Consider the following 26,790-nt stretch of genomic DNA (forward strand, 5'->3'; position numbering starts at 1 on the left):
CAGATTGCCCAGTATCCAGTATTTGTTATTCAGCTCTTGTCTTAGTCTGCTATGCATTTCAGCATTGTGTCTCTACTATGACTGTAACTTATGTGGGGGGAGAGGGTAGCAAGTGTAAGCAAGCTTCTTTTTGTTTCCCTTCCCTCCCCTCCCTTCCCCTCCCCCCTTCCCTCCTATTGTTTCATTCATTCATTCATTCATACATATTTTGCACTCAGTGAGCCTCTGGTACAGTGCTAGGCACCTAGTGTATGAGCAGAAAGCGCCATGGATTCTATGAAGGTGGAGGTGGGCCCTGGGCAGGGTGGACTTGGGGATATAATACGGACTCTGCTTTAAAATGATTTTCAACAGAGACATTGACTTTCTTTTCTTTCTTCTCTCTCTCTCTTTTTTTCCTCCTCTCTCTTAGTCCTAAAGTTGTGGGACAGCTGGCTAAACAGATGATTGGTTATAAACTAGCAACAAAACAAACTCCAAAAGAAGGTGTGAAAGTTAACAAGGTAACGTGAATGCTTTTGGTCATTTTCTGTGTATGTGTTAAAAAAAAAGAAAAGAAAATCATACTTCAATTTTGACAGAATCAAATGAAGCAATGCACTTTGGCAACGTGCCATTTTATTTTTTAAACCTCACATAGTTAGTTCTGTGTTATGATATAACTTCAAGGAGAAATAAAAAGGATTCTAAAGTAGTAATAGTGTTTATTATCATCAGCATTTAGTAAAGATGGGTAGTGATTAAAATAATACCTTTTTCTTTCAGAACACAGGCACGATTCTGTTTAAAGCCCAAAGACCTTGGCATAACAGCTCCTAGGGTCAGTGACAGACATTCTCTGCTCCCTCGCAGCCCCACCCTCATCCTCAGTATATCAGAATTACTGTACCCATTACAGTTATTTTTCTATGTGCCCCTATAACTTACTTTAAGATCGTTACCATTTTGACCCACTGTTCTCACTGGGAGTATGTTGTATTAGTGAGGTCTCTTGGGACACCCAAGTGTGTATAGGGCACGTACGTGTATACACACACAGAGAAAATAAAGCCGAGAGCAAAGTGGCCTGCCTCAGCCATGAAATTGTGAGTGGCAGAGCTGAGGCCAGAGCCTAACTTACCATGAGAGCGTCTGTCTTGGTCCCGAAAAGGACACTGAGCTGGAGGGAGATGGGGATACTGGAGGGTCATTAGCTCCTTCCCTCTAAGAACACAGAGCCTTTCTAAATGTCCAGGAAGCCCACAAACAAGACTGGTTCTGCTTATTTCCCTTTCCCACTGCGTCGCAGGTAGATGCAAGAACTGTTTACATCTTAAAGTGGTTTTTTGAATCTATTTTTGTTCAGCCCAGTGTGGTACTTTTTTTTTCCTTTTTAAACTGGTTATGAGCCTTTACCTGTGTAACGTCTTCAAAATTTGTCCCCAGAGGATATGATTAGTAGTTTTGTTTGTAGGAATTTGTTGCTTTATATGGACACATGGGGTTTTAGATTAGAGTTTGTGATACCTTTAAAAAGCATATAAAAATACACAAAAGAAGATTCACACTATATAGATATGCATAAAATTAGTTTTGTAGATCGGTTCATGAAATACTAGAGATAAGTGCATTCTTGTGAATTGAGTCATTGCCAGGAAACTACCAGAGTGATTTCTTTTTAAGTGTTTTTTTTTCCTGATTGCAAAAGTGATTAACATATGTAAAAAATTCCAATAATACAGAAATATAAAAACTAGAAAAGTAAAATTTCCCTCTATTCTCACCCCTTAATTGCCATGCTTTTGTTTCTGTCCTTTTTCTCTGTAAAATGTGTATTACCACATTTTGTAACAGTATTATTATATGCAACTTTAAGGAACATGCATTTTTAATTTATAGAGTCTTGGACATCAATCAGAAGTTCCCAGATTATAGAAACTTTAGATTTCTAAGTTTGTTCAAGAAGCTATTTAAGGACATTACATACCTCGATTCACACTGGGTTTTTTTTCCTAAGTCTGTGTTTGTGGTGTGTTCCTTGGGATAGTAATAGGGGAGGTGAGACAGTGCTACTCATCACGTGCTCCATGAGTCAGTACCCATACTGGTTACTGTTTCGCAAAGAGATTAAGTTCAGAAACTGAGTACACTGTTAATCCTATCTAATCGCTGTCCTGTTAAACGTAGTTTGTACACTGGCTGTCATCCACAGGCTACAATTTGAGTAGCATGATATATAAAAAACAAAACAAAATGAACAAACAACAAAAAAATGAAAAACAGGTTCATTGGTCAAATAGGGTAAAGTATGTTAAAAAGCTTTCCATACCAGAAGACTCCAAGAAGAGGCTGTGTTGATCTTGTTTGTGTCAGTCACAGATGAAGATTGTTGAAATGTATCTGACTGCACTTCTCATGGCATGAGTGTTGATGTAGTCCATTTAGATTCTCTCTGTAACAATCCCTAAAGTATTTTAATATCCTGGCTCATATGAAGGGCATCTTAATGTCAAAAAACTGGTCTGTATATAAAAATTTCTTGAATTATCTATTGATAATCATCATTTTCCTGAGAATGTTTTTCTGAAGAGTGCTGGGTTGTTTCTACCAAGCAGGAGCTGTTTGAGGCAGCAGCTGGTCTTTACAAATAGAAATTTGATGGAATGCAGAGCATATCTGTCAACACTTCAGAAGATTAAGAATAGGACTCTTGAATGACACTTATCCTAAAAAGTTATAACGTTGTATTGCTTGTCAGAATAACTACTGAAAGTTATTAAATCTGGCTCACTAGACTAGCTCTGTATTAGAAAGTGACTTGAAATCAGAATGGTTCTATGAAAATCCTAACACCGTGTGCCAAGAAGTATTTCTTACAAACTCATGAGCTACCATTTATGATAGAAGAATCACTATGAAACCCCTTATAAGGTACTTTATTTTTAACCAGTCATAAATTCCATAAAGGTGTGAAAAGAAGGAGTTCTGTATTCATTACATTATAGCTTTCTAGGTCATCATATATTTATCGTATTTCATGTGACTTAAAAATTAATGCTTTTGTGGCTTCTGGGTAGCTAAAATCTAATGTTACTTAATGAGTAACATTTTTTGTGAAACGTATTACTGAACTCTTAGGAAAAGCAATGTATGTGATTTTATTATTTTCACTTCTAGTACTGATTCTTCATGGATATTCTTATTTTCTTTTAAAAAGCATCCAAGACATCTGTTACTATTTTTGTTGGGAGTGTTGGTACAGCCTCTCTCTCCAAGGAAATTTAATAGTACTTATCAAAATTTAAAATATGAACAATGTAAAACTTAGCCCTTTTACCTTTATATACCTTGACCACAGGGATACTAAAACAATGGAGCAAAGCTATATGTACAGAAATAATCACTGAGGCAGCATTTTAGAAACATGAGTCCACATAAGTTGTCTGTCATCAGGGACACGGTCAAATAAATATTGACATATAAGTACTGTGTAGTCACAATGAAGAGAGAAGACCTTGTACAAACCAAGTTGTAGTATTAAGATTAAGAACAAAAAGGAAGAAAGAAAGGCATTCAAGCATGTATAATATTCATCTGTGTGCAGGATGATTCCATGACTAATGCTTGCAGACGCATAGGGAAGAGGTAAAAGTTAGTAGTGGTTTTTCCTGGCAGGGTTGCTTCCTGCCTCTGTTGAGGTCATGCAGAGCAAAAGGACACCTGTCTGGCACATGCGTGGAGAAAGAAATCCTTCCATCTAATTTGCCTCCTGCCCATTCATGGTCCTGGAATATGACCACATCCTCATAGAGGAAGGGACGACTTTTTCTGATTATCACAAAGGTTCCATATGGACTCGTGATCACTCTGACTACTGGGGCCCAAGGGGTGTGTATGTGCAGCAGGGAGCTGCTTTCACTGTCTCCTCTGTATACTTTTAGTATCGTTTGCATTATTTTCAAACAAGCAAGTATTATGTTTGTAATTTAAAAGAGAGTATAAATTGAAATAAAAATACAGTGATCCAAGAGATAGAAGTATTCAAACATAGGAAGCATCAGACATACCATAAAAAGAATCCTTCTTTGGCAACCAAACTTGGTTTTCCACCAGTGCAATCTGAGAAAAATCAGTGTAGTAATATATATGTACTGTTAATGTCTCAAATTAAAATAACAGCTGCTTCCCTGGAGTTTTTCTTAAGTATCAGGGTTTCTGAAGGAAGAAGAAAAAGAAGATTAAAGTGGGAAGGTTCCTTGAGGCAAACTGAATACCTGTCACTTGAACAAGTTATCAGGATCAATTAAGGAGGGGAAAATGGGCACTGTGCACCATGAGAGCAGCACTCTCAAATCTCACTGTGTTTAAAGACCCTGAAAATGAAGCTGTTTGATTTGTGTAGCAAGTTTGTATAGATTTCCAAGTGGAAATCAGCTCAATGCTGACTTAATTTGACTTTCCCACTAATGTGGTAGGTGATGGTTGCTGAAGCCTTGGACATTTCTAGGGAAACCTACTTGGCCATTCTGATGGACCGGTCCTGCAATGGCCCTGTGCTGGTGGGCAGCCCTCAAGGGGGCGTTGACATTGAAGAGGTGGCAGCTTCGAATCCAGAACTTATTTTTAAGGTATGTTTAGATTCCTGACTATGCTCTGTTCATTGATTGTTGCTCTACAACCTGTTAAAGATTTAGTGTGGAGTCTGAGCCAGGTAGACTGTTCCTGGGATTTAAGGCATGAAGATATTGAGTCCTTTTTCTTACTGGGTGTCCAGTTGAAGGTTGGGTAGATCCAAAGTATGCGCTTTTCAAGGTCTTTTTCTTTGCTTTTCCCCTCCCTTTGTTTTTTCCTCCTTCTTGCCTTTTCTTTCCCCCTCATTTCTTTCCATCCACCTTGCCCCAAGAATTAACCAATGGAAGATGATTGTGATATTTCCATTTCCTCTTGGTTAACTCTACCCCATTTAACAGTATATATGACCCAGAAATTCTCTCCTAGGAAATCAGATGTGAACTAGAGACTGCCTGATGTCTTTCAGTACTGGTAATGAATCCTTCTAATGCCCAGATTCTATCAGTTTGTTTCAATTCATTAAATCTTGTGTGTGGGTTTTTGTTTTGTTTTGTTTTGTTTTTGATATTAGGATGAGTTTCTAGCCAAAGAGACCTGAGGTCAAATCCTAACTAGCCAGTACATTTCTCAGTGTCTCTAAGCCTCATTTTTTGAATGAGTAAAATGAAAATGGGGGTAATTCCCACCCCATAGAATTGTGAGGATTCAATGAGGTGATGTATATAAAGTGCTTATCAACCTACCTCAACTATAAGAAGAAAAACCTAAGGTCTTTAGAACTATAATCCCAGCTTTTAATTCTGAGTTCTTAGTGTCAAAAAGAAATCACACAAAAATTTTTTAGCAGAAACATTCATTATTCCTTTTAAAAAGTGATTTTTTTCCCTCCAAAAAGCAAGGATTTTATTTCTTGAAACTCTTCATTTATATAAGGTAGTAATACTTTGGAGATTGGTTTTAAAATATTTCCACCAATGTTACATATTTAAGTTAACTACTTTGGAAGTTAAATTGAGACTTTACATGCTGGCTTACCAATAATACCTACGCATTTTTTTTTTTTTTTTTTGAAATTAACATGATTTAAAACAAGCCATTCCATTTGTTAAGAGAATACATGAAATAATATATATGAATAGCACTCAGTATCTTGAAGGCAATGGCCCTTTGTAGAGCTAGGGTATTATTAATAATTATCATCATCAATAGAGTGTTTAAATCATAAGGTAATATTTAACCTGTATAAGACAAGCTCTAAGCTTAACAGCAGTATTAGGCAGGAAAAACTTACTTTGGAAGCCTTCCAAAAAATGTCATAAAAATTAACTGCCTAAATATTCGTCACTGCCATCTGTATAGTAATTAAAAGTGAAAACTGGCCTCTGATTGTCTTGTCAGCATGCCACCCTGAAGAATTGTATAGTTTTCGGAAAGGCTGTTTTATAGATGGTCTGCTAATTAAAATATACCCTATAGGCAGCTGTGGTGGCCCAGCTCAGAGATCTCTGGAAAGGTGCCACATTTTAATTACTCATTTGCAAATAAATACTAAGTATTTTCTTTTGAGGTTGTAAATCTTTTCATTTGACTGTCTGAATTTTGCTCATTTGATTCATTTTTTTTAGGAGCAAATTGACATTATTGAAGGGATAAAGGACAGCCAAGCTCAGCGGATGGCCGAAAATCTAGGCTTCTTTGGGCCTTTGAAAAACCAGGTACCTGAGCAATTGGAGGCTGGTGTGTCTGACTTGTTTCAGAAAATGTTTGGGAACTTGCTAATTGCCTCTAATGTTTGTGATTATCAGGAAATAGGGTAATTTATTGTTTTCTTTTTTTTCCTCTAGTTGTTTATAATGAAAAAATATTTACCTGGTGTTCCAAAGAGGATGTTTATGACATGTGTGTTTATATATACATATTGATATATCAGTATGTATGTGTGTAAGAGTGTGTCGCCTGCAGACACATGCACTTTGTTATGTATGTTGGTCTCTTTGTCTTTTTGGTAGCATTGCAGCTCCAGCGCATGAATTGTAAGAGGCAATATAGTGGTTAGAAGCACAGGCTGTAGAGTCAGGCAGTCCTGAGTTTGAATCCTGTGCTGCTACCCAGTACATGTGTGATTCAGACCATCTGAACGTCACTTTCATCATCTGTAAAATGGGGTGATGAAATCCTAACTGAGACGGTTATCATGAGGATTGAGTAACCTGATGTGTGAAAGTGCATATTCAATACTCCAGAAAGGTCAGTTATTATTGTTATTAGTAATATACATTACTTAACTAATTGCTATTCTTTCATAGCTAATGGGCATTTGAGATGAATGTTAATGGCACAGAGGTGATATTTCACTGAAAACAGCTTAAACTATGCCAATTTAGTAATTATATCCCTTGGTTTCAAAGACAGAAAAATCACCCTCTGAGCTATTAAGGGAGAGTCTGTCTTGAGCATCACAGCCCTGCACTGCCCTTGGTCCTGCCCATAGAGCCTGATGTTATGTCTGCGTAGGCAAGCTTCCTTATCTCACAATTAAATCAGAAGAATTTACTGGCTATTGTTTTCCTCTTCCATTACTAAGAGGAGCCACCTTGATAACCCTTCATCCTCTGTGTGCATGCGTATTTGTGTGTGTGAGTGTGTTGTCCTAGAGCTCTAGGATTGTTATAGTTTGCTTTAATTTAGTTGGGCAACATTCCTCCAGTAAAACAGTCAGTTGTGCACTCTTTTTTTTTCCTGCCTTTACTTTTTCTTTTGATTGATTCTATGTCTAGAAGTTTAAAGGGTAACAATAAGGCAAGTCATAGAAGGGTGAAGCAGAATAAGACTTTAAAATATATTTGTTTCAGTTAAGAGAGAACAGCACTTACTGGAAGATTGGGGAAAAGGCTCCAGTGGGAAGCTACAGGTTCAAAGTGGTAGTAGGAAACAGGATCATCGGGGACTAAACCTCAGTAGGAAATAGAAAGGGCCAGGCTTCAGTGGACAGTTAGAGGAATTAATTGTCATTTCCGAGACTGGCAAAGAGATGCCAGGTTAGTGACCTGCTGAAAGAGAGATAATGGAGGATTTGTGGGTAAGGGCTGCAGTGGTTGGTTTCACTTCCTGAGTATGAGGCCACTAACTGTATTAGCTGATCATTTGAGATTTATTTAATGGCTTCTTGTGTATGGGTGGTGGTCACGGAGAGCCACTCTCCATGTAGTCACTGTGTTCTAGCCACACTGTCCTACAGTCAGTTCCAGAATGTGCTCAGTAACCCTGTTTACATCCTCTATACCCCTTTGCACATCTGTATTTCTCTTGGACATTTGCAGTCACCTTTGCTGGATTCTCATCCGCACCACAGCAGAGACTTGGTGAATCTTGCTCACTACTGTGTTGCCAACAAAGTGCTTGGCAAATATATTAGATGCCCAGGAAACATCTATCATATGCGTGAATAAGTGAAGTAACACATCTAGGATGTCCACTTGGAAGAGATTCCTGGGGAGTCAGGGACAGGTAGCTGTAAGTGACAAGAGAATAAATTTGGAGTGGATAAAGTCTGCTGACCACATGGCTTGAAAACTCAGGAGGTAAACATAACAGAGTTCTAGAGAAGGCAATAATAGTATTATGTACACCATCAGTCCCTCCCCCCAACATAATGTAAGAGACAATTAAGTTATTTATAGCTCTTAAGTGACTGAATCATGTTTTTCCAATACCCTAAACACTCTAGGTTTTAAGTGAGTTACCTATGGAAGGAAGATGAACATGCAAGTTCTCAGGGGTCATTAGTAGCTATATTGTCATTATATTTTTGACTTAATATAATGAGGAAAGTAAAGAAGTGTTTTAAATCAGTTTTTTTTTCCCTTTTTTCATTGTTGTCTCTATGAAAGTCTTTAAATCTTCATTTGCTCAGCAAAGTTGGACCAAGGTCACCTGCTGAACCCTGGCGAACAGAGGTGATAACTAGCCATTGTTTCCTAGAGGCTCGGAGGGCAGTGGTCGGCCTTCTGACAGTGAACACAGGAGGAGAGGGTGTGAAGGAGAGAGAGAGATCTCAGCTGTAGTTGTGTCCAGATTTGTTCATCTGGGGCCCCCCATTTATATTTGGACAGTAGAACGTGGAACGCATGGCGTAGCAGCGCGGGGAACTTTCGGAGCTGTAGATTGAGGGATCTCTGCTTTAAGTGCTTCCTCCAGTCGTGGGGCTCAGTGTACTGTGAGCAGAGGAGCCACCTGAGAGGAGAAAACATTTATTTAAATGATCAGCCATCGGTGATCTTTTGATAAGGAAATGGTATCTTAGAGGCCCCTCGACTCAATGTGACTTTGAAAGTTACTTGATTTTCATTTAGGATGTGGTTTGGGCCTTTGGAGGTGCCTCACTCATGGATAAACGACATATAAAATGATTCTCTTATAAAATTATTAATATCTTTCCTGTGACTCATGCCTGTTGTCTCTAAAATGTGATGTATTAATATTAGGTTTAACCAAAAATAGACATCACCTTGCGTAAAAACCTACCAAGTATATGTTCCTGGTGAAAATACATTTCAGCAAGAGCTGACTGAAAAGACTGAAGCCATGGGAAAACTGAATATGACTAAAATCCGCAAGTTCCTCAAGCATGTCTTAATTATCATCTACACTATTCATTTCTAAAAGCATAGGCACCATGAACTGGCAGCATGCGCCTCTAGGATTTAAGCTGATGAAAATATCCGACAAACCAAGTAAATACAAGCTCATTAACCCTTCTGGGTGTGGTTTGTACCTCTGGCTACCTTTAAGAACCGTATATGAATGTTGATGATGTTAATTCCTGGAGTGCAAGAGAACTTCTTCAAAAATTTTTTTAACCTGTTAAAGCATTTTTTAAGACATTGGTAAATTTGTCAGGGTTTCATGCATATGGCCCTCAGGATATTTGATGTTAGGCATTTAATTTTTTTGATTGCTTAACAAATAACCTTAAAATAACATTAATTGTGGCAAAAAAGAAACAAATATTCTGTACAGCATGGTTACTGAGGAAGTACGTGGCAGTGGCAAGCTGGCTAACTGCACATTTACTAGCAGGATGTTTTCTTTGACCGTGTTTAATCTGTTTTTTAAATTTGAACACATTTAGAAAGCAGGGGAGCCAACTCAACTTGCCACAGGCCTTGCCATTTCCTGTTATTACACCTGGGCAGACTGACAACGCTTTGCCTGGAGAGCCTTTGTAGTCATTTGGTGTATAGCCTCTGGAATAAGGCACGTTCTGTCTCCGAGCCAGGCTGGATCTCCCTTGTGGATATTACAACACAGATTTTATAACATATACCCCTTGTAGGTCTTACAGCATAGATCTAGTCATGCTTCAAAAAATGTTTATGGTCCGCCTTTACACAATAATAAACAATTGTAATAACGAATGCCCCCCAAGTGCTGTGTTAATGTATAACTACAATGGCAGTAACACGAGAAAATTCAGGCTTCATGCTAAGCTAGGTTAATATAAGCTTTAGAAGTTTTAAAGCAACCCAGGTGTTCATAGACAAATAAATGGGCAAAAAAAATTTAGTATATACATACAATGGAAGGTTGTTCAACCTCGAAAAAAAGTGAGATCCTGACATGTGCTGCAGTGTGGATGAGCCTTGAGGACATTTTGCTAAGTGAAATTAGCCAGTCACAAAAAGACAAATATGTATCATTCCATTTATATGCGGTATCTAGAGTAGTCAAAGTCTGGTTGTTAGGGGCTGGGGGAGGGGAGAATGGGAAGTTGATGTTTAATGGGTATGGAGTTTCCGTTTTCAGGATTCTGAAACAGTTCTGGAGCTCGGTTGTACAACATTGTGAGTGTACTTGACACTGATGAACTATATACTTAAAAATGGTTGAGTTTGTGAATTTTATGTTATGTGTATTAAAAAAAAATTTTAAAGTAGCTGGGATAAGATCTTATATATGTATGCACACAGAAGTTATTTCTGTTATGCAGTGTCTCCTTATTATTAAATTAATGATCATTTCAACCATTATTTATTGTGTTGACTCTGCACAGAGGCTGAATAACTGTAGTGGATGCCATGGTGCCCAGGGTAGACATCATGCCTCTCTTATGCAGCTCACATTGCACGCTCATATTGATAACCTGGAAAATCCCTAAAAATACAAAAAATATTCAGCAGTGAGTCACTTATCTGCTGTACACTGTAACTCAAATAAAATCAGTTTGCATTTATAAAAATAGAGTAAACATTAAATAAAGAAAATCTTTAAAAGTTTTTGAAAAAATAATGGTAGAATTGTGAGGGTGGGACCAACCTTTTTCAAGTCCGGCACGAAGCCAGAAGCCAAGAATGACATTATTATTATCAAATTTCCGTGCAGCAGAAGTAACAAAAACATGGGCAAAAGATAAATGTTAAAGGACAAAAATATTTGCAATTTCTATGAGATTAAGAGCTAAATTCCTTCATGTAAAAACGCCTCATATAAATTAAAATGAGAAATACTAAAATCTCAACAGAAGAATCGGCAAAATTCACAACAGAGGAAATACAGATGCTTCAATATCATAGAGAAATGCTCAGATTCATTCACAGTAAGAGCGATTCAAATTAAAACCATATGTGAGGTACCCATTTTTACCTAGCATTCTGAAAGATCCAGATAGCTGATGGCTGTGAGTAGAAAAACAACCTCTATGATGCTGGTTTGTAGAAGGGGACATTAGTGAAAGCTTTTACCAAGAACAATTTAATAAAATCTTTTATTATGTAAAATGCCCACCCATTTTTGCTCCACTCCAGGGAATATATCCTACAGATGTTTAATCATATGTACGATATATATGTACAGATATAGGTAAGGCAGCATTTGAAGTAATGTCAAACTACTGGAAACCAAATGACCATTATTTAAGAGACAGGTTAAATGAATTATGATACATCCATACAGTAAAATATCATGCAGCCATTTACAAGATTGCTCTCTTTGTGTTGCTGATGAAGGCCCTCTGAAACCTATTAAGAAACAAGGTATAGAACCAAGTTGGGTTTTTTAAAAACGATGAATGCAGAGTGTATATACTTGCATATGCATAGCTGTGTCTCTTAACGAAGCATCAAGCAGTAAGGTGGCTGCTGCAGGAGGACAGATGGGGGCTACGTGGCTGGGGAGTCTGGTGAAGGTTCTGAGGGAGACCCTTGTGTACCTTGGCAGTTTTCTATCATGTACATGTACTATCTAGCCAGAAAAAGAATAATATTAAAAAATATTCAGCCTTACTCATTATGTTTGTTTATGTCCACTGGCTTTCAAATTAGGATTTAAGGAAGTTTACACATGTATATACAATAAATTAAGATAATATGAATTACATACAGCTCCAGGAGTTCTTTACTCAATACCAGAACAAAGAAATCACTCCTAGTATTTACCACAGTGGGACTTTATTCTAGGTAATTGGTTATGTAGGTGCTGTGAGAGCAGAGAAGTTTCAGAGTGGACAGAGAGGCAATGCAGAGCTAAACAACAGCAGGAAATTGTTGCTACCTGTGTGCTCAAGGGACAAAGTGAGGCGGTGGTATTACTGGACTTTGGGATACAGAAGTTGGGACCCTGGTGGGAATTAAAGCCAGAGGAGACAGAAAGAGAGGGGTAGAAATACCCGTCTTTTTCCTTCCTCCCACCTCCTGTCTCTCACCACTGCTTTCCATTGGCTGAACTGAAGCCAGCTGGCCCAGGAGCCTTGGAAACACAGCCTGAAAGTGTCAGCTACCTTGATACAGAGTAGAGGTGGGGAAAAGCCAGAAAGGAATCTGAGGGCAAATAATGCAGGATGGGAACAATGAACAAAAATGTAGCAATGGGAAAACCATGGCTGGGAAATAAGATGGAGCCAAGAATGAGACCGAACCCCAGCATTCAGCCTTGATTGCACATTGCACAGTCTCACTGTGCTGCATCACAGGCTGTGTTCACTGCAGGTGCGAGCTTTCCAGGGTGTTGTCACGCCTCATTTGTGATTCTTCCCCTAGCCCGGGCTCACGCAATGCCAGCCTGCTGTGACATGAGCAGTTAATAAATGTTAGTTGAAAAGAATGAATGAGCGAGTGAATTTCAAGCAGAGTAAGAAAGATGAAGTCAGGGATAGGACACCAGGGAAACTGTTGGATATTTTTGCTCTTTGTGGTTTATGCCTTTGGGACAAACTGTTTTCGGTTTGAACTGTGCTATTCAGTAAGTTTACTGTTTGGGGCTTTCATCTTCCTGTTTTGCAACCATTTCCATTAGACACTCAGTAATTGTTTTTTCACAGATTATAGGTTTGGATTGATGCATATAATAACAGTTTTATTCCAGCCTAATAAGGAAAACCTTGTCATTATAAACTCTCGAAATCATGTTTACCTTTTACTTAAATGGAGCTTGTTTGTATTAGTGATTGTAGCTCATATGGTGGTATAGCTCAGGTAATAGGGACATGATAATTTTCAAAAAGATTAACAACATTTTTAGGCCATACTGAAAATATTTTGTTTTCTTGATAATGGTATTTCCTGGTGTCTGGAGGAAAGGTGAGCAATTCCTTCTAATGAATAGCAATAGAAATTAAAATAATTATGCTTTTCTGTTTTTCCCTTCAGAAAACCTAACTGAAAATAAAGACATAACTTTCTATTTTTAAGGTTTCATTAATCCAGCAAAATAAATGTGTTTTTTTTTTTTTACTGCTTTCGTGTAATTTCATTTCACTTGATCACATTTAGGCTGCAGATCAAATTAAGAAGCTGTATAATCTCTTCTTGAAAATCGATGCTACTCAGGTGGAAGTGAATCCCTTTGGTGAAACTCCAGAAGGACAAGGTAAAAAAAAAAAAAGAGAGAGAGAAAACAAATTAATGTAATTATTTATGCAAACTATAAATTGTACAAAAAGACTGTAGCAGCAGCCTTGCATTAATTTTCTTCAGTAATTTAATTTCTGCCATAGTTTCAAATGCTCCCATGATGCAGTTGAACATTTCAGCCCTTGAGTTTGTTTGTAGCCAAATGCCAAGCCTCCAGGAAAGTTATTTTTATTTAGAAACATCCATCCACCATCACCCCCTAGTTTTCACGCCCCTCACTGCTGCTACAGTGGTAAAGATTTAGGCTGGATCAGGAGCCACAGCACTTGGGTGTAATGAATGCACCTGCTTTTATGGAACTGGAACTGTTTGAAGCTTTTTAGTTTACCTAAATCTGCATGTAATTTCACCTTGTGTCTCCTGCTGAAGTTATGTCATCATGGTGAAGCCTCTAGTGCCCCATCGTCAAACTCTTTCCCGTTACTTGGTTAGCAGCAGAAGGAGACATTTTTGTGGAGGAGGTTTTTTCTTCCCATTGGGTACTTGTAGTGTATCAATAACTGTCTTATATCTCAGCACCTACCACCCTTGCACCGTGTCTTGCATACAGCAAGTATTCAGTAAGGTCTTATTAATCTGATAGCAAAAGCTTGAAAATGTGCATGTGTTTATGGTGGGGGGTGGAATATCAAGGGGATAGGATAGTGATAATGTAAGTTTCATGAACCTTGTCTTTTTTAGTATCTTTCAACACCAGTGTCTTGTTTGTTGCTTAGCATGTTGTGAGCAGACAGTAAATAAGGATTTGCCATTGGACTAATAAGTACCCATTATGTGCAAATATAAATAAGTTGTAGACCAGCATGGATGGTACAGTTTTTTCTCTTTAGTATATTTCAGAGATTGTATAGTCAGACTCAGAAAATTTAAAATACCATGTCCTTGGAACCCAGAGAGGCCTGGGATTGCTGTGTTCCAGCCACATATGTGGGCTAAGCCTCAGTTGTTTTTTGTTTGTTTGTTTGTTTTTGTTTGTAAATCCAAAAGAGTGGGTAAAAATGATACCTATCTTGTAGGGCAGTTGTCTAAATGAGGTGATTGGTGTAAGCATCCAGTGTTAGACACAAAATAGGCTGGCCCCTGACATTCATAAAATGTATTCTTCTCAAGTAGTATAGAAGTAGTCCAGGAAAGGTATAGATTTTATATTTTTATCTATTTTTTTGTTTTATTTTGTTTTTTGTTTTTAAAGATTTCAGATTAGGACAGGCAAAGAGCTCATGTTTAGGAAACTATTGAAATTAATAGGTTTCATGGTTTACACAAGTGACCACTAGATAAAATTCTGTGATTGGTCATTTATAAGCGAACTACCTTTATTCTTAAATATTTGAAAAATTGCATTTGGCTGTAAAATAATCAGTATTTGATATAGAGAGGAGAAGAAAATTGTTTCTGGAACTCATACTTCAGGCACTGTGATAAACTTTTATGTGTCTTCTTTTTTTATTGTTTATCATAACCCTGAAGAGTTAGGAGTTGTTATCTCCATTTTATAGAAGATTGAAGAATGAATTTGACTCCCCCATGGGCAGTTAGTTACTGGAGCTGGGATTCAAACCCTTGTCTTTTGGAGTCTGGTGTGCATGTTGATTCTGATATGCCAGACTAACTTATGGTGACCTGCCTTATTTTCTATTTTTTCCATCTTAAACTGTTAGTTTGCTTTCATCAGAGTGATCTAGAAGTAGTCTCCAGTTTGGGAATATCAGTTAAAATTCATGCTGCATTGAGTGGCTGATAATTAAATCCAAGAGAGGAAGTTCAGTTTAAATTCTTAAAGGTCATATATTGCTTTTCAAGCTAATATGCACAAGCAACCTGGTTATTTCATATTAACAAAAAAAATGGAAATTCAGCCATCAAGTTGGATAAAAATGGCATTTTCATTTAACCCTTTGGGAAGTTGTCGGTCACAGATTGTGGTCTGGCAGCAGGGAACAGGGCTACAAGAAACCTTTTCCTAGAGAGTGTTTGTAAAACCTCGTAAAATCTGAAGTTTCCTTTTTAATTATTAAGAGAAAGGAAAATTATTGAGCTTTTTCGAAGGAATCATCCTAAAATACATTCCATGTATATAGTTCATTAAAACATAAGTCTTGTGTGATATTTTTAAGAGCAAAATTATCTTTAGCTATTAATTTGTTCATTGTACCATAAAAGTTCAGCTATTGAATTATAATCACAATTAAATAAGTGTGTTGGTTTATAACTCCTAATGAGCAGTAGTCAAATTAAACCCAATTAGGAAACGTTGATGAATGACCAAATGTACAAATTGATCTTCGTCATTGTCACAGTGCCCTAAAGCCACCCTTTATTTAGGAGCTATGAAAGTAGTCATTTCTATCTTAGCAATATTGACAATATTTATAATCAGAATACTTAAATTTTTCCTTTTAGATCAGTAAGAGCAAAACATATAACCTTTCCCATTAAAACCTTGACTTAACAATTACTCTTTTAATTTAGAAGTTTAAGAAGCTTGGCATTACACCAAACTTTTTACTTTAAAAAGTTTTAAACTTATTCCTTGTACAATTTCTTTGCAAAAGAATTTCTTCAGTCTTCTATTGCTTGATGAGGAACATTTTTAAAAATTCCAGGTGAATGGTCATATATATGCATAATAGATGACACACAGGAGAAAGAATAGCATTGGCCTTGATAACATCTACGCTGCTAGGTCACCAGTGGGGAATTTTTGGTACACCCCAAGAACGATTTTTTCCAATGTGATTAATAGTCTGATTCAAACAATATAAGTGGGCACTACTGACTGTAATGTAGTTTAGTGACTACTAGTTAGGGTTATAATGGTTGTTAGTGACACAAACCTACATCAGCCTAGTTTTTGTTAAAAAGCCCCCTGGGGAGGTGGGTACTTATTTTACTTGTGTTACAGAGACGTTTAAGGAGTGGACTGGCTTAAGGTATGAAGGTAATCAGGGGTTCTCTGGTTCCCCAGTGCTGCTTGCCTCTAACTCAGCGTCTTTGTCCGCCAGCGCCTCTGGAGCTGTCAGCCAAGGTGGCTCTCAGTTTTCATCATTCTCCTCCAGCAACAGTAACAGTCCTTTCAGATGATGCTGATTGGCCCTGCTTGGGTCACATGTGCACACCTAGACCATTCACTGAGCTGGAATCACATGGTGAGAAAAAGGCAGTTTCGCAAAGGAAAAAGGGGCATTGAGTTAAAACATGTCTATGAGAATGACAACTTTTATTGAAATGAAAGCAAACAATTAAATAGAAAGAAATGAACTATTTTCCTTGCTTGTCCAATTGCAGTGCCAGATTTAATTCATTAAAGCTGTAGCCAAGTAAAAAGCAAGGTTTTTTTCATTTTTAATTATTTACCTATCTTCATTTACTTATTTTGTAAGCCACTGTGAGATTTTATATCTTATTTCTTTTCGTCCCACTCAGCCAGATCTGCCTGCACACAGACTCGTTTCTTTGGTATCTTTAAAACAATGTTTCTCATTGGGGAGGGTGGGCATTTTGTTCCCCAGGGGCTGTTTAGCAATGTCTCAGACACATTTTTTTACTAAAATGTAATTGACATACAACATTATATTAGTTTCAAGTATACAACACAGTGATTTGATTTATATCTATGTCTATCTATTTAGTGAAATGATCACCACAATGAATCTAGTTAACATCCTTTTTTGCTTTTCAAAACTTGGGGTGCAGGATGCCACTTGCTTCTAGTGGGTAGATGCCAGGGATGCCACTAAACATCATGCAATGCACAGTGCTGTCCCTCTCATAAGAAAATGATCTCACTCAATATGTCAGTAGTCCTGAGATTAAGAATTCCTGCTCTAAGGCATCTTCATCAGTTGGAGCCCAAATCCATTCACTGAGCTGAAGGAATTAAACCCAATTTAAAACAGTGACCGGGCTTCCCTGGTGGTGCAGTGGTTGAGAATCTGCCTGCCAATGCAGGGGACACGGGTTCGAGCCCTGGTCTGGGAAGATCCCACATGCCACGGAGCAACTGGGCCCGTGAGCCACAATTACTGAGCCTGCGCGTCTGGAGCCTGTGCTCCGCAACAAGAGAGGCCGCGATGGTGAGAGGCCCGCGCACCGCGATGAAGAGTGGTCCCCACTTGCCGCAACTAGAGAAAGCCCTCGCACAGAAAGGAAGACTCAACACAGTCATAAATAAATAAATAAAAGAACATGAATTTCAAAAAAAAAAAAAAAAAAAAAACAAAACCAGTGACCATCTGGCCAAGATTCCAAGAGAATTAAGGCTGGGTGATCCAAAGTTAAGTGGCACATCAAATTCCTTTCTTTCTTCAGATTAATTTCCCTAAATAACCACCCTGTTGCTCTGTGTTAGCAAGTGCCCATGTTGTTGGTGGGTGTTTCTCTGTGTTTCTCTCTTTATACACAAGACTATTTTCAAGAACATTCTCAGTTCTCTACGTTCCTCCAAAGCTCCCTCCCGCCTAGTGTCTATTTTTCTCTTTTCACAGCAACTAAAGAAAAGTTCTCAAGAGTATACAACTCTTTGAATATTAACATTTAACGGAAAGTGGACTAATTTGGAAGTATCAGCGTTTTAAAGCCATCTTGGCAAAGCGCATTTCAGTAGCACGTTATGGTTATTTATCACAAATCGAATTCAGTACATTGCTTGAAGACAGATTATTTTCCAAAATAATTATGACAAGTCTTATTTCCTGCTGTTTTTATGTTTCTTTTATGTGTGAGTCTCCCCTCTGAAATGTATTTTTCTTTTGTTTAATTCTGTGGCACATTCTTCTGTTAAAACTCTAGGGTCAGAGGCCGCTAACTGCCAGTCACGTTCTTCAGTTCTTCATCGAGGTTGTTGAATTAGCAGCTCACAGGATCTCACACCATTAAACAAAACAACAAAAACACCCTATGAATATAAGTACTGCAGCTTTCTTTGATATTTGTTCAGAAGGAAAATTCATTTGTATAATCTATCAAGCATATAACAATATGCTTTTGATGGTGAAAATTGTTTTATAAATATTAATAGGTGTGTTTTTTTCACTCACTTTGTACACAGAATGGCCTTTGTTCGAGCTGAATTTTCTATAGAATTGAGGTTTCATTAATGTGACATTGAAAAGTTTAATATCTGAACCAAGCTCAGCACCTCCAAAAATACATTTTACCATAGTTTATTGTCTTATTAAATGAAAAAGCCAAGGTCTGAGCAAGGAAGTTTATTTTATTGCACTATTGTTGACATAGCCAATCCATTTTTTTTAAACATCTTTATTGAAGTATAATTGCTTTACAATGTTGTGTTAGTTTCTGCTGTATAACAGAGTGAATCAGCTATACGTATACATATATCCCCATATTCCCTCCCTCTTGCGTCTCCCTCCCACCCTCCCTATGCCACCCCTCTAGGTGGTCACAAAGCACCGAGCTGATCTCCCTGTGCTATGCGGCTGCTTCCCACTAGCTATCTATTTTACATTTGGTAGTGTTATATATGTCAGTGCTACTCTCTCACTTTGTCCCAGCTTACCCTTCCCCCTCCCCGTGTCCTGAAGTCCATTCTCTATGTCTGTGTCTTTATTCCTGTCCTGCCCCTAGGATCATCAAAACCATTTTTTTTTTTTTTTTAGATTCCATATATATGTGTTAGCATACAGTGTTTGTTTTTCTCTTTCTGACTGACTTCACTCTGTATGACAGACTCTAGGTCCATCCACCTCACTACAAATAACTCAATTTCATTTATTTTTATGGCTGAGTAATATTCCATTGTATATATGTGCCACATCTTCTTTGTCCATTCATCTGTCGATGGACACTTCGGTTGCTTCCATGTCCTAGCTATTCTAAATAGTGCTGCAGTGAACATTGTGGTACCTGACTCTTTGAATTAGACAATCCATTTTTAACCCACCAGTTCTGAAAGTGTACTTGGAGGGGTCTTGCAGGGGGAAATTAGCATGTAAGAGTCAATCAGTATTCAGGGATTGATCTACTCCTTTTGTGCAAGCTGAAAGTTTTGGTTTATTTTGTTTGTTATACTTTTTTGTTTTCACACTAGTATGATGAACTTTCCTAAGTTTCTCCTTCACTCATACAAATATGATACCTGTGACTATTTTTTCAGTTGTTAAAGTAGGATACAAATGTGATGAGAAATGTGGCTTAGCTGGGATTGGCAACCTTTTTCTGTAAAGGGCCAGTTAGTAAATATTTTGGGGTTTGGGGGCCATTTAGTCTCTATTGCAGCCACTCATCTCTGCTGTTGTTTTGGGACAGCAGCCATAGAGGTGTGTAAATGAATGGTTGTGACTGAATTCCAGTAAAACCGCATTTACAGAAACAGGCAGTGAGCTGGCCTAAGGGCTGTACTCTGCCATTGCCTGACTTAGAGTCTCACTTGGGGCTGTTTTAGACACATCTGTAGCCTCCCTGGCCTTATGCAACCGTGTGGTGTGATTCAAGGATCACCAAAGTCATCTCTTTCATCATCATCCTTTAGGCAAAATCTCCTTCTCTGTCAGTCCCAAAGCCTGAAATGCCAACCATTAAAATCCTTCCTGTGGGAAAATTCTGATGTATTCAGAAGATCGTATTTTTATTGAAAACCATAGGTAACCTGTACATGTGCAAACTCCAGTAGGCATTAGTTTAGATGTACTCTAACCAGAAGTCTAGGATTATAAGGGAATGGGACAAAGTACAGGTCATCTTTAGTGATAGGAAGAGAAGAGAATCCTGTAGCCTGGGCCATAAGGACCTATCGTATTTCTGAAGCCCTAAGAAAGCACTGTGCATGTAGAGGATGGCATTGGTAATAATGAAAATAACCAGTGAGTGGCAGCTGTCAGTGAGGCTCAGTGCTTTGCATGCATCCTCCCCTTCCTTCAGTACAGTGCAGTAGAAAATACTCTGGTCCCCATTTGATCGACAAGGCCACTGGGCTTAAGAGAGACGATGGCTCCCTGGTCAGGAAGTGTGAGAGTTATAATTCATACCCAGGTGTTTTTGATGCCAGAGTCTGCGTTAAATGGTCAGGTTCAAGGGAAAACTTTCAGATGATGTAACATTATGAACTGAGATTGTAAGGCAGGAAAGCACTTTGTATGTTTGGGACCATTTTAAAAATATTGAGCAGGTTTAACAAATATGTGTCTAACAGAATCCACGTACCTCCTTAAAATGCTTTATCCTCCTTCCAGCGCCACCCTCCCCGAAAAAGATTTAGGCATTAATGGTGGCAATTCAGTTTTGGATATTTTTCATTACTCCTTAAAGTTGCCTTACTTACTTCCTATTTATGTAGTGTTTTTAATTTCTAAAAGCACTTGGACATACATACATTGACCTAATTATGTTGTTTAATTTTCTCTACAGAGGGAGAACAGTTGGCAAGGGACCGTAGTAGATACACCTTTTTTCCTACCTATAGATAACCCTACCATCCCACAGTCAGTATCTTTAGGTCCTAGGTTAACTCTAAAGTTCTCTCAAGGTGGTCCCCAAATAGTGAACTCATTTCTGTACTTGGCATACATATCATATTACAAGAAAAAGAGTCTTTTGAAAATCTGACTTTGCAGACATTTAGCTGGGACTGCCTTCTGTGCTTTGCATACATATCCATTAATTACACTCTCTCTCAAGTAGCTTGTAACTGTAGTCTTTGTAAGGGGCAAAGATCAGCCTGGACCTATTTTGATTTACTGGTTTATTAATCTTGACCAAGAATTCTTTTATTTGAAACTCTTCACTTAGGAAGTCAATTTTATAGCATTTGCCCATTCATTCTGAACATGTTGGTTTCAAGTAATCTTGCCAATGAGTAATGGAGGAGCTAAAATTACTAATAAATTAATTAATATATATTTGTAAACCCAATGGAAAGCCAACAGTGATGTTGCTTTCCTATCGATTATTATACCAGTCATTAATTGCTGAGAAAATGCTACTGTAGCAAGCAGAGAACATTGGCCAATTCCTTTGGTAGTGTAGGATTCCATCTTTAAGATTTCACTATTCTGGAAAGTAATTACTCATTTTGCTCTGTATATTCACAGTGTGTGGGTAAAGGGGTTGGACATTTTGTGGCAACACAGAGGACTCAGGCAGACATTAAATTCCATATAAGATTCTCCCTTGTCAGTCAGTGCTACTTTAAGTAATTTGTGGTTTGGACTTTTATTTATGCTGAGAATTCTTAGATGTTAATATGACAGTTCTGCACAGATTTGTACCGAAGTGCTCAATTATTGTGGTAGAGAGACCCTTGGAAAAAACCTCTACCTGGGGTCTTTAACTCCAGGATGCTACAATATAACAATATTTTCTTTTCATAGGAAGCAAGTGGGACTAACAGACAATTGTCATTACTTTAGAGTGAAATATATGAAGGTGGTTCTTTCCCTGTCAAGAGTTAGGTGCCTATCAGCAATGCTGGAGGAGAACGGGTAATATCTAAATTCATGGTCAGAGATCCCTGCCTGTCGATATCCCAAGCAGAGTAAAAGAAGGTTATGATGGAATGTCATCACAGACAATTACTTTCTACTCTAAGGGATGTAATAAAAGAGATCAGATCCAAGACACCAAGCACACCACCCCTCCCCACTGCAGTCGCTACCTGATTGTACGTGTGGAAGATCTGTAAATCAAGGAGAACTCTGTGGTCCATCCCTGTCGCTGATGAGTTTCACTGTGTCCAGGGCTCCTAGCCAGTAAAAGGAGTTAGAGATTTCTGCCAGCACCAGAGGGTGGAGACAGTGGTGCTAATAATGCCTGGCAGCATTCCATTGTAACTGACTAGTCTTGGTCTCTTAATGTTTTGTATCTTGAATTACAAGAGTCATAAGATGGTCCTGCTCACATCAAGATGATGGTCTAGTTCTAGCAGACCCCAGAGTAAGTATATCAGCAGTCTAGGGATTGTTGTTTCCATTTTTCAAATAAGAAAACTGAGGTCCAGAAAGAAGGTTATTTTTATCAAAGTTACAGATTTAGTTAAGGATCAAATAATTTAAAAAATCTATTGATTCTGGCCTGGTGTTCTTTCCACTATATCTTCTAGACATATTAGTGAGGATACTGATTAAATAAAAACTTCACTTTGCAACATCAAAAGAAGGACATAGGGGGACAGCATTAAGTGTTATTGTCTAGTCTCTCCTTGCATTGAAGTGAAAGGTTAAATACTAAAAATAAGAACTGTAATAAAAATTGCAAATCAAATCTGTATGTAGCTATGCCAGTCTGTAGGTTTTAATGAGTAATGGCAACTTACATTGTTATTTTATAGAAACCAACAGATATAAATTATTATGCTTTTTATTAGGATGTAAGTCCCTTGAAAACAGGGACCATGTCATATTTGTCTTTGTAGCCTTAAAGTTTAAAGGTCAAGAAAGCCGTAACAGCTTCTCCTGCCTGAAGCATGAGAAAAAATGACAATATTTGACTTTCTTTCTCCTGCACTTGTCAGCCTGAAGAACTTAACTTATAGATCCTTACGAGATATTTAGGTATGTTTCTTTTTTCTTTATTAGTTGTCTGTTTTGATGCCAAGATAAACTTTGATGACAACGCAGAATTCCGACAAAAGGACATATTTGCTATGGACGACAAATCAGAGAATGAACCCATTGAAAATGAAGCTGCCAAATATGATCTAAAATACATAGGGCTGGACGGGAACATTGCCTGCTTTGGTAAGAAAGCAGTTATATCAAAAGAATGATTTGTGGATTTTTGCAGAATTTAGGGCCCCTTGGTTTCTGAAATGTTATTTCCCAATAGCAAGTAAACATATGAGATTTTTGTAGCCAAAAACTCTTAAGAAACAACCCAGAATTTCTTCCCAAAGTTCATTTTGGCTGGTGGTCACCAGTTTAAAGCAGGGTTTCTCACTTCTCGTGCTATGAACATTTTGGGTTGGATAATTCTTGACTGTGGGGCGCTTTCCTGTGCTACATTGTCACCAGTTGTGACAACCAGAAATGTCTTCAGACATTACCTTTTGGTAAGCACAGTCACCCCAGTAGAGGACCACAACATTAAGGTATTTCAGTTAAACTTTGATTAGTAAAGGTCAGAACTTCTGCTACTCTAGTCAATGTTAATACGCTAGGAATTATTCTGAAATTTGGGTTTAAGATAAATTGCTTTCTTAGAGGAAGTAGAAGAGAATGAATACTTTAATCATTATACTAAAGTTTCAGGTGCTGTGAAAACCAAATGATAAAATGTTTACTCCATTATGTCAGTTTATTAATAAGACAATTGATTTTATCATAGCCATCTAAATTTGTAAAATTGGCTTATTAGCAGAGATAAGAATGGGTCTATAGAGGCAATACAATTTCTGCATTGTCCACAGCGTATGGTACTGAGATTTATACACTTTCCGTTTCTGGTGGAAGCAATTCATCGCACTTGAAACCGAGGTCTTAATCTTAATGGAATTAAAATAAAAAAGATTTGTAGCTCATTAAACCTGCAGTATCATTATATTCAGAACTGAACAGACCTCATCCAGTAGTTTGCTGTTCAATACAATAGAAAATGACATCCAATTACAAGTGATACCAAAGGCTCTTGCTGTGTTTTGCAGCAAAAACTCTAATGTACCAGATCACTCACATCATTCTGATCTTGATAAGTTAATATGCTCTCAATATTTGTAGGCGTTTAGAAAGGGGAGAGATATAATGGTGTGTTTAGAGCAAATTAAATACATATTCTTTGTAGCCTCTGTAGGAGTGTGCATGATTTGACCAAGGTAGCAGTCTCATAAGCTATGATTAACACATTTCACATTGTTTTAAGATCATATATAAATGATTTTTATTTTAGTTGTCCCAGACTTAATTAAATTAGTCACAGTTCATAGGCTTACCTGAGGAATTCAGGGGTCAGAAAAAGTGAAAGGTACTTTACCTGGAGAGTTTCTGCTGTGTTCAGCACTTTTTGGGCACTTTCTAACCTAAGGAAAGCAATTTCCTATAATTAAGCTTAAGAAGCAAAGGAAGTGCAGTTGATCAATAAAACTTCGCTCTGGAAAATAAGAATTTTTATGTTAAAACTCTTTCCTTGGTTTCTAAAGAAAAGCTACTAGGATGTTGGCAACATTTTGGTTCTAGTTTTAATGATCAGGTTGCTAGTGAACATTTCTTATATTAATTTGAAACAGGAACGGGGGCTAGGAATATTGTTTTGATGCTGTAATTTGTTCATTTGCTTTCTAAGTTTCTCAGAGAACACATAAACATGCATGGTTGCGCTAAGTGTAAAAAAGTGTGGAGTCCTATTGAAGTTGGGACCCCTGTGGTTCAGCCCCAGAGGGATGCCACATTCAAAGGAGCATATTCTCAGCAAGCAAAAAATTGAAAGAATCACATTCTTTACTCAAATCTCTTAAAGAATATTAAAAAGAATGTAATTCATAAGCTCTAGCAACTTTTCATATCCTTTTTCCTCTCTTTCCCATTTCTCTTAAACACCGTACTTTCCAGAACCTAAAACTCCTTCCTCTACTAATAGTCCAAATTTATTACTTACTTAAGCCCTTCCCTTCTTTGTGTTTCCCAGATTGATTTAACTTCTCAATAAATCCTTCTTCCCATTCCCAGGTCTTTTTTGTTTATTCTTTATATGCACATTTCCTGATTATTCTTAAAGTCTATGAATTTATCTGGTTGAATAGAATTCCAAGCAGGGTGGAAATTGGCCTAGTGAAGTCAGGGTTCTCTTTTAGCAATATGGGGGAGGGACAAAATTTATGCACCCTTTCATGCTGTTAAATTTATCCTGTCTTGTGTGCCATTTGCATTTCACAGTGAATGGTGCTGGTCTCGCCATGGCTACCTGTGACATCATTTTCCTGAATGGTGGGAAGCCAGCCAACTTCTTGGATCTTGGTGGTGGTGTAAAGGAATCTCAAGTATATCAAGCATTCAAATTACTCACAGCTGATCCTAAGGTAACCTCTCTCTTTGTAGGGGAGATTGCATGGTGTAATGATTTCTCACCATCAAGATCTACCTTGTTCCTGCTGCTAAGGGTTAATAAGCCAACCCATGTACTTTGCAGCCCCAGGTGCAAATCCTGCCTTATATCCCATTGAATGCATGATGGTTTAAATCATCTGGGTGAAAGGCTTATAAGTACCCCTAGGATTTTATTTCAGGGTATGTGCTTACAACGTTCTGGGAGGTAGAAGGAAATTTTTTTAAAAAGTGTAGTGCAAATAATGAAACATGGGTTGGCATGAAATATTTTTTGGGTCCTTCACACTGAAGCGATTAGTTCTATGCTTATGTGACTTAGAGAGGACTGAGTCTCAGATTCCTTTCATAAAGATGCTGAAGATATTATAAGATTAAGACAGAAGAAAGTTACAGGCTTATAATATTATATATTACTGGAAAATAATGACCCCACCTCCTTCTATATGCTTTTCAATTTACATCTCTGACAATTACATACATTACAGTTCGTAACATATGCTCTAAGTAGCATATAATGTTGTTTCATGGGCATCTTCTTAACTAGAATGTAGCTATCATACTCATGCTAGGTGCATAGTAGGTATTCAGTAAATATTTAATCAATTTAAATACCAGTATGGTTTGTTTCCATTGTAGGTATTCAGTTGTCTATGATAACAAGATTTAGGTGGATATTATTATATTGAAAAGACTAATATTTTTTGAATATCTGATATATGTCATTTAATTCTCTTCACAATTCTTTGGGGTAGTGTATATAGCACAACCATATGATTGTAAACTTTATTTGAGAATCATTATCTTAATATTGTTAATATGTGACACGTTCTCTTGGTTCCTGACATATCTGAAGGCATGGGAAATCTGAACCATCACTAAGAAAATCATGAATGAAAACAATATCAGATTCTTTTTAAAGAAATGTTGTCTGAACTTAATATGGAAGCTTCCCACTCATAAATAGACTGGCATTTTGGGTATCATGTGCATGCAGTTTTGTCTTAGGTTAGTGGTATGCTTGTCTGTTTTCATTATGACTAGTTGGTAACCTTATGTTTTTGCTGTCTTTTCCTTCTGATTCACATACACACACATAAAATTGTTAAACATTATTAGCAACTTATCTTCATTGCTCCAGGGTTGTTCAGGAATAGCAAAGTCACTGAAGTCCAAAGTCACCCAGCCGTGAAGTGTCTGCAGTTGATTTTTCTGTTTACAGAAGCACCTCGTTTTCATTGGTTAAGTAGGAATATTATCAGAGGCTCTGTAATCATTTATTAATTCATTTATCCCTCCTTCCTACTCCTTTCTAAGGGAAGAATAATTTTTATCCCAGAGAT

General features: G+C 37.6%; 1 protein-coding gene across 5 annotated transcripts in view; it reads left to right on the forward strand.

The window, feature by feature from the left end:
* Window positions 1–26,790, forward strand: part of SUCLG2 (succinate-CoA ligase GDP-forming subunit beta) — a 256,473-nt gene that overhangs the window by 128,507 nt on the left and 101,176 nt on the right. For all 5 annotated transcript variants that reach the window (XM_068557527.1, XM_068557528.1, XM_068557530.1 and 2 more), the window contains 6 exons: window positions 413–503; window positions 4,455–4,607; window positions 6,177–6,266; window positions 13,317–13,413; window positions 22,991–23,152; window positions 25,280–25,422. In XM_068557527.1, coding sequence (XP_068413628.1) covers window positions 413–503; window positions 4,455–4,607; window positions 6,177–6,266; window positions 13,317–13,413; window positions 22,991–23,152; window positions 25,280–25,422 — 736 coding nt within the window. The remainder of the gene's footprint in view (window positions 1–412; window positions 504–4,454; window positions 4,608–6,176; window positions 6,267–13,316; window positions 13,414–22,990; window positions 23,153–25,279; window positions 25,423–26,790) is intronic.

The sequence above is a fragment of the Eschrichtius robustus genome, chromosome 12 (genome assembly GCF_028021215.1).
Source record: "Eschrichtius robustus isolate mEscRob2 chromosome 12, mEscRob2.pri, whole genome shotgun sequence".
Taxonomy (NCBI): Eukaryota; Metazoa; Chordata; class Mammalia; order Artiodactyla; family Eschrichtiidae; genus Eschrichtius; species Eschrichtius robustus.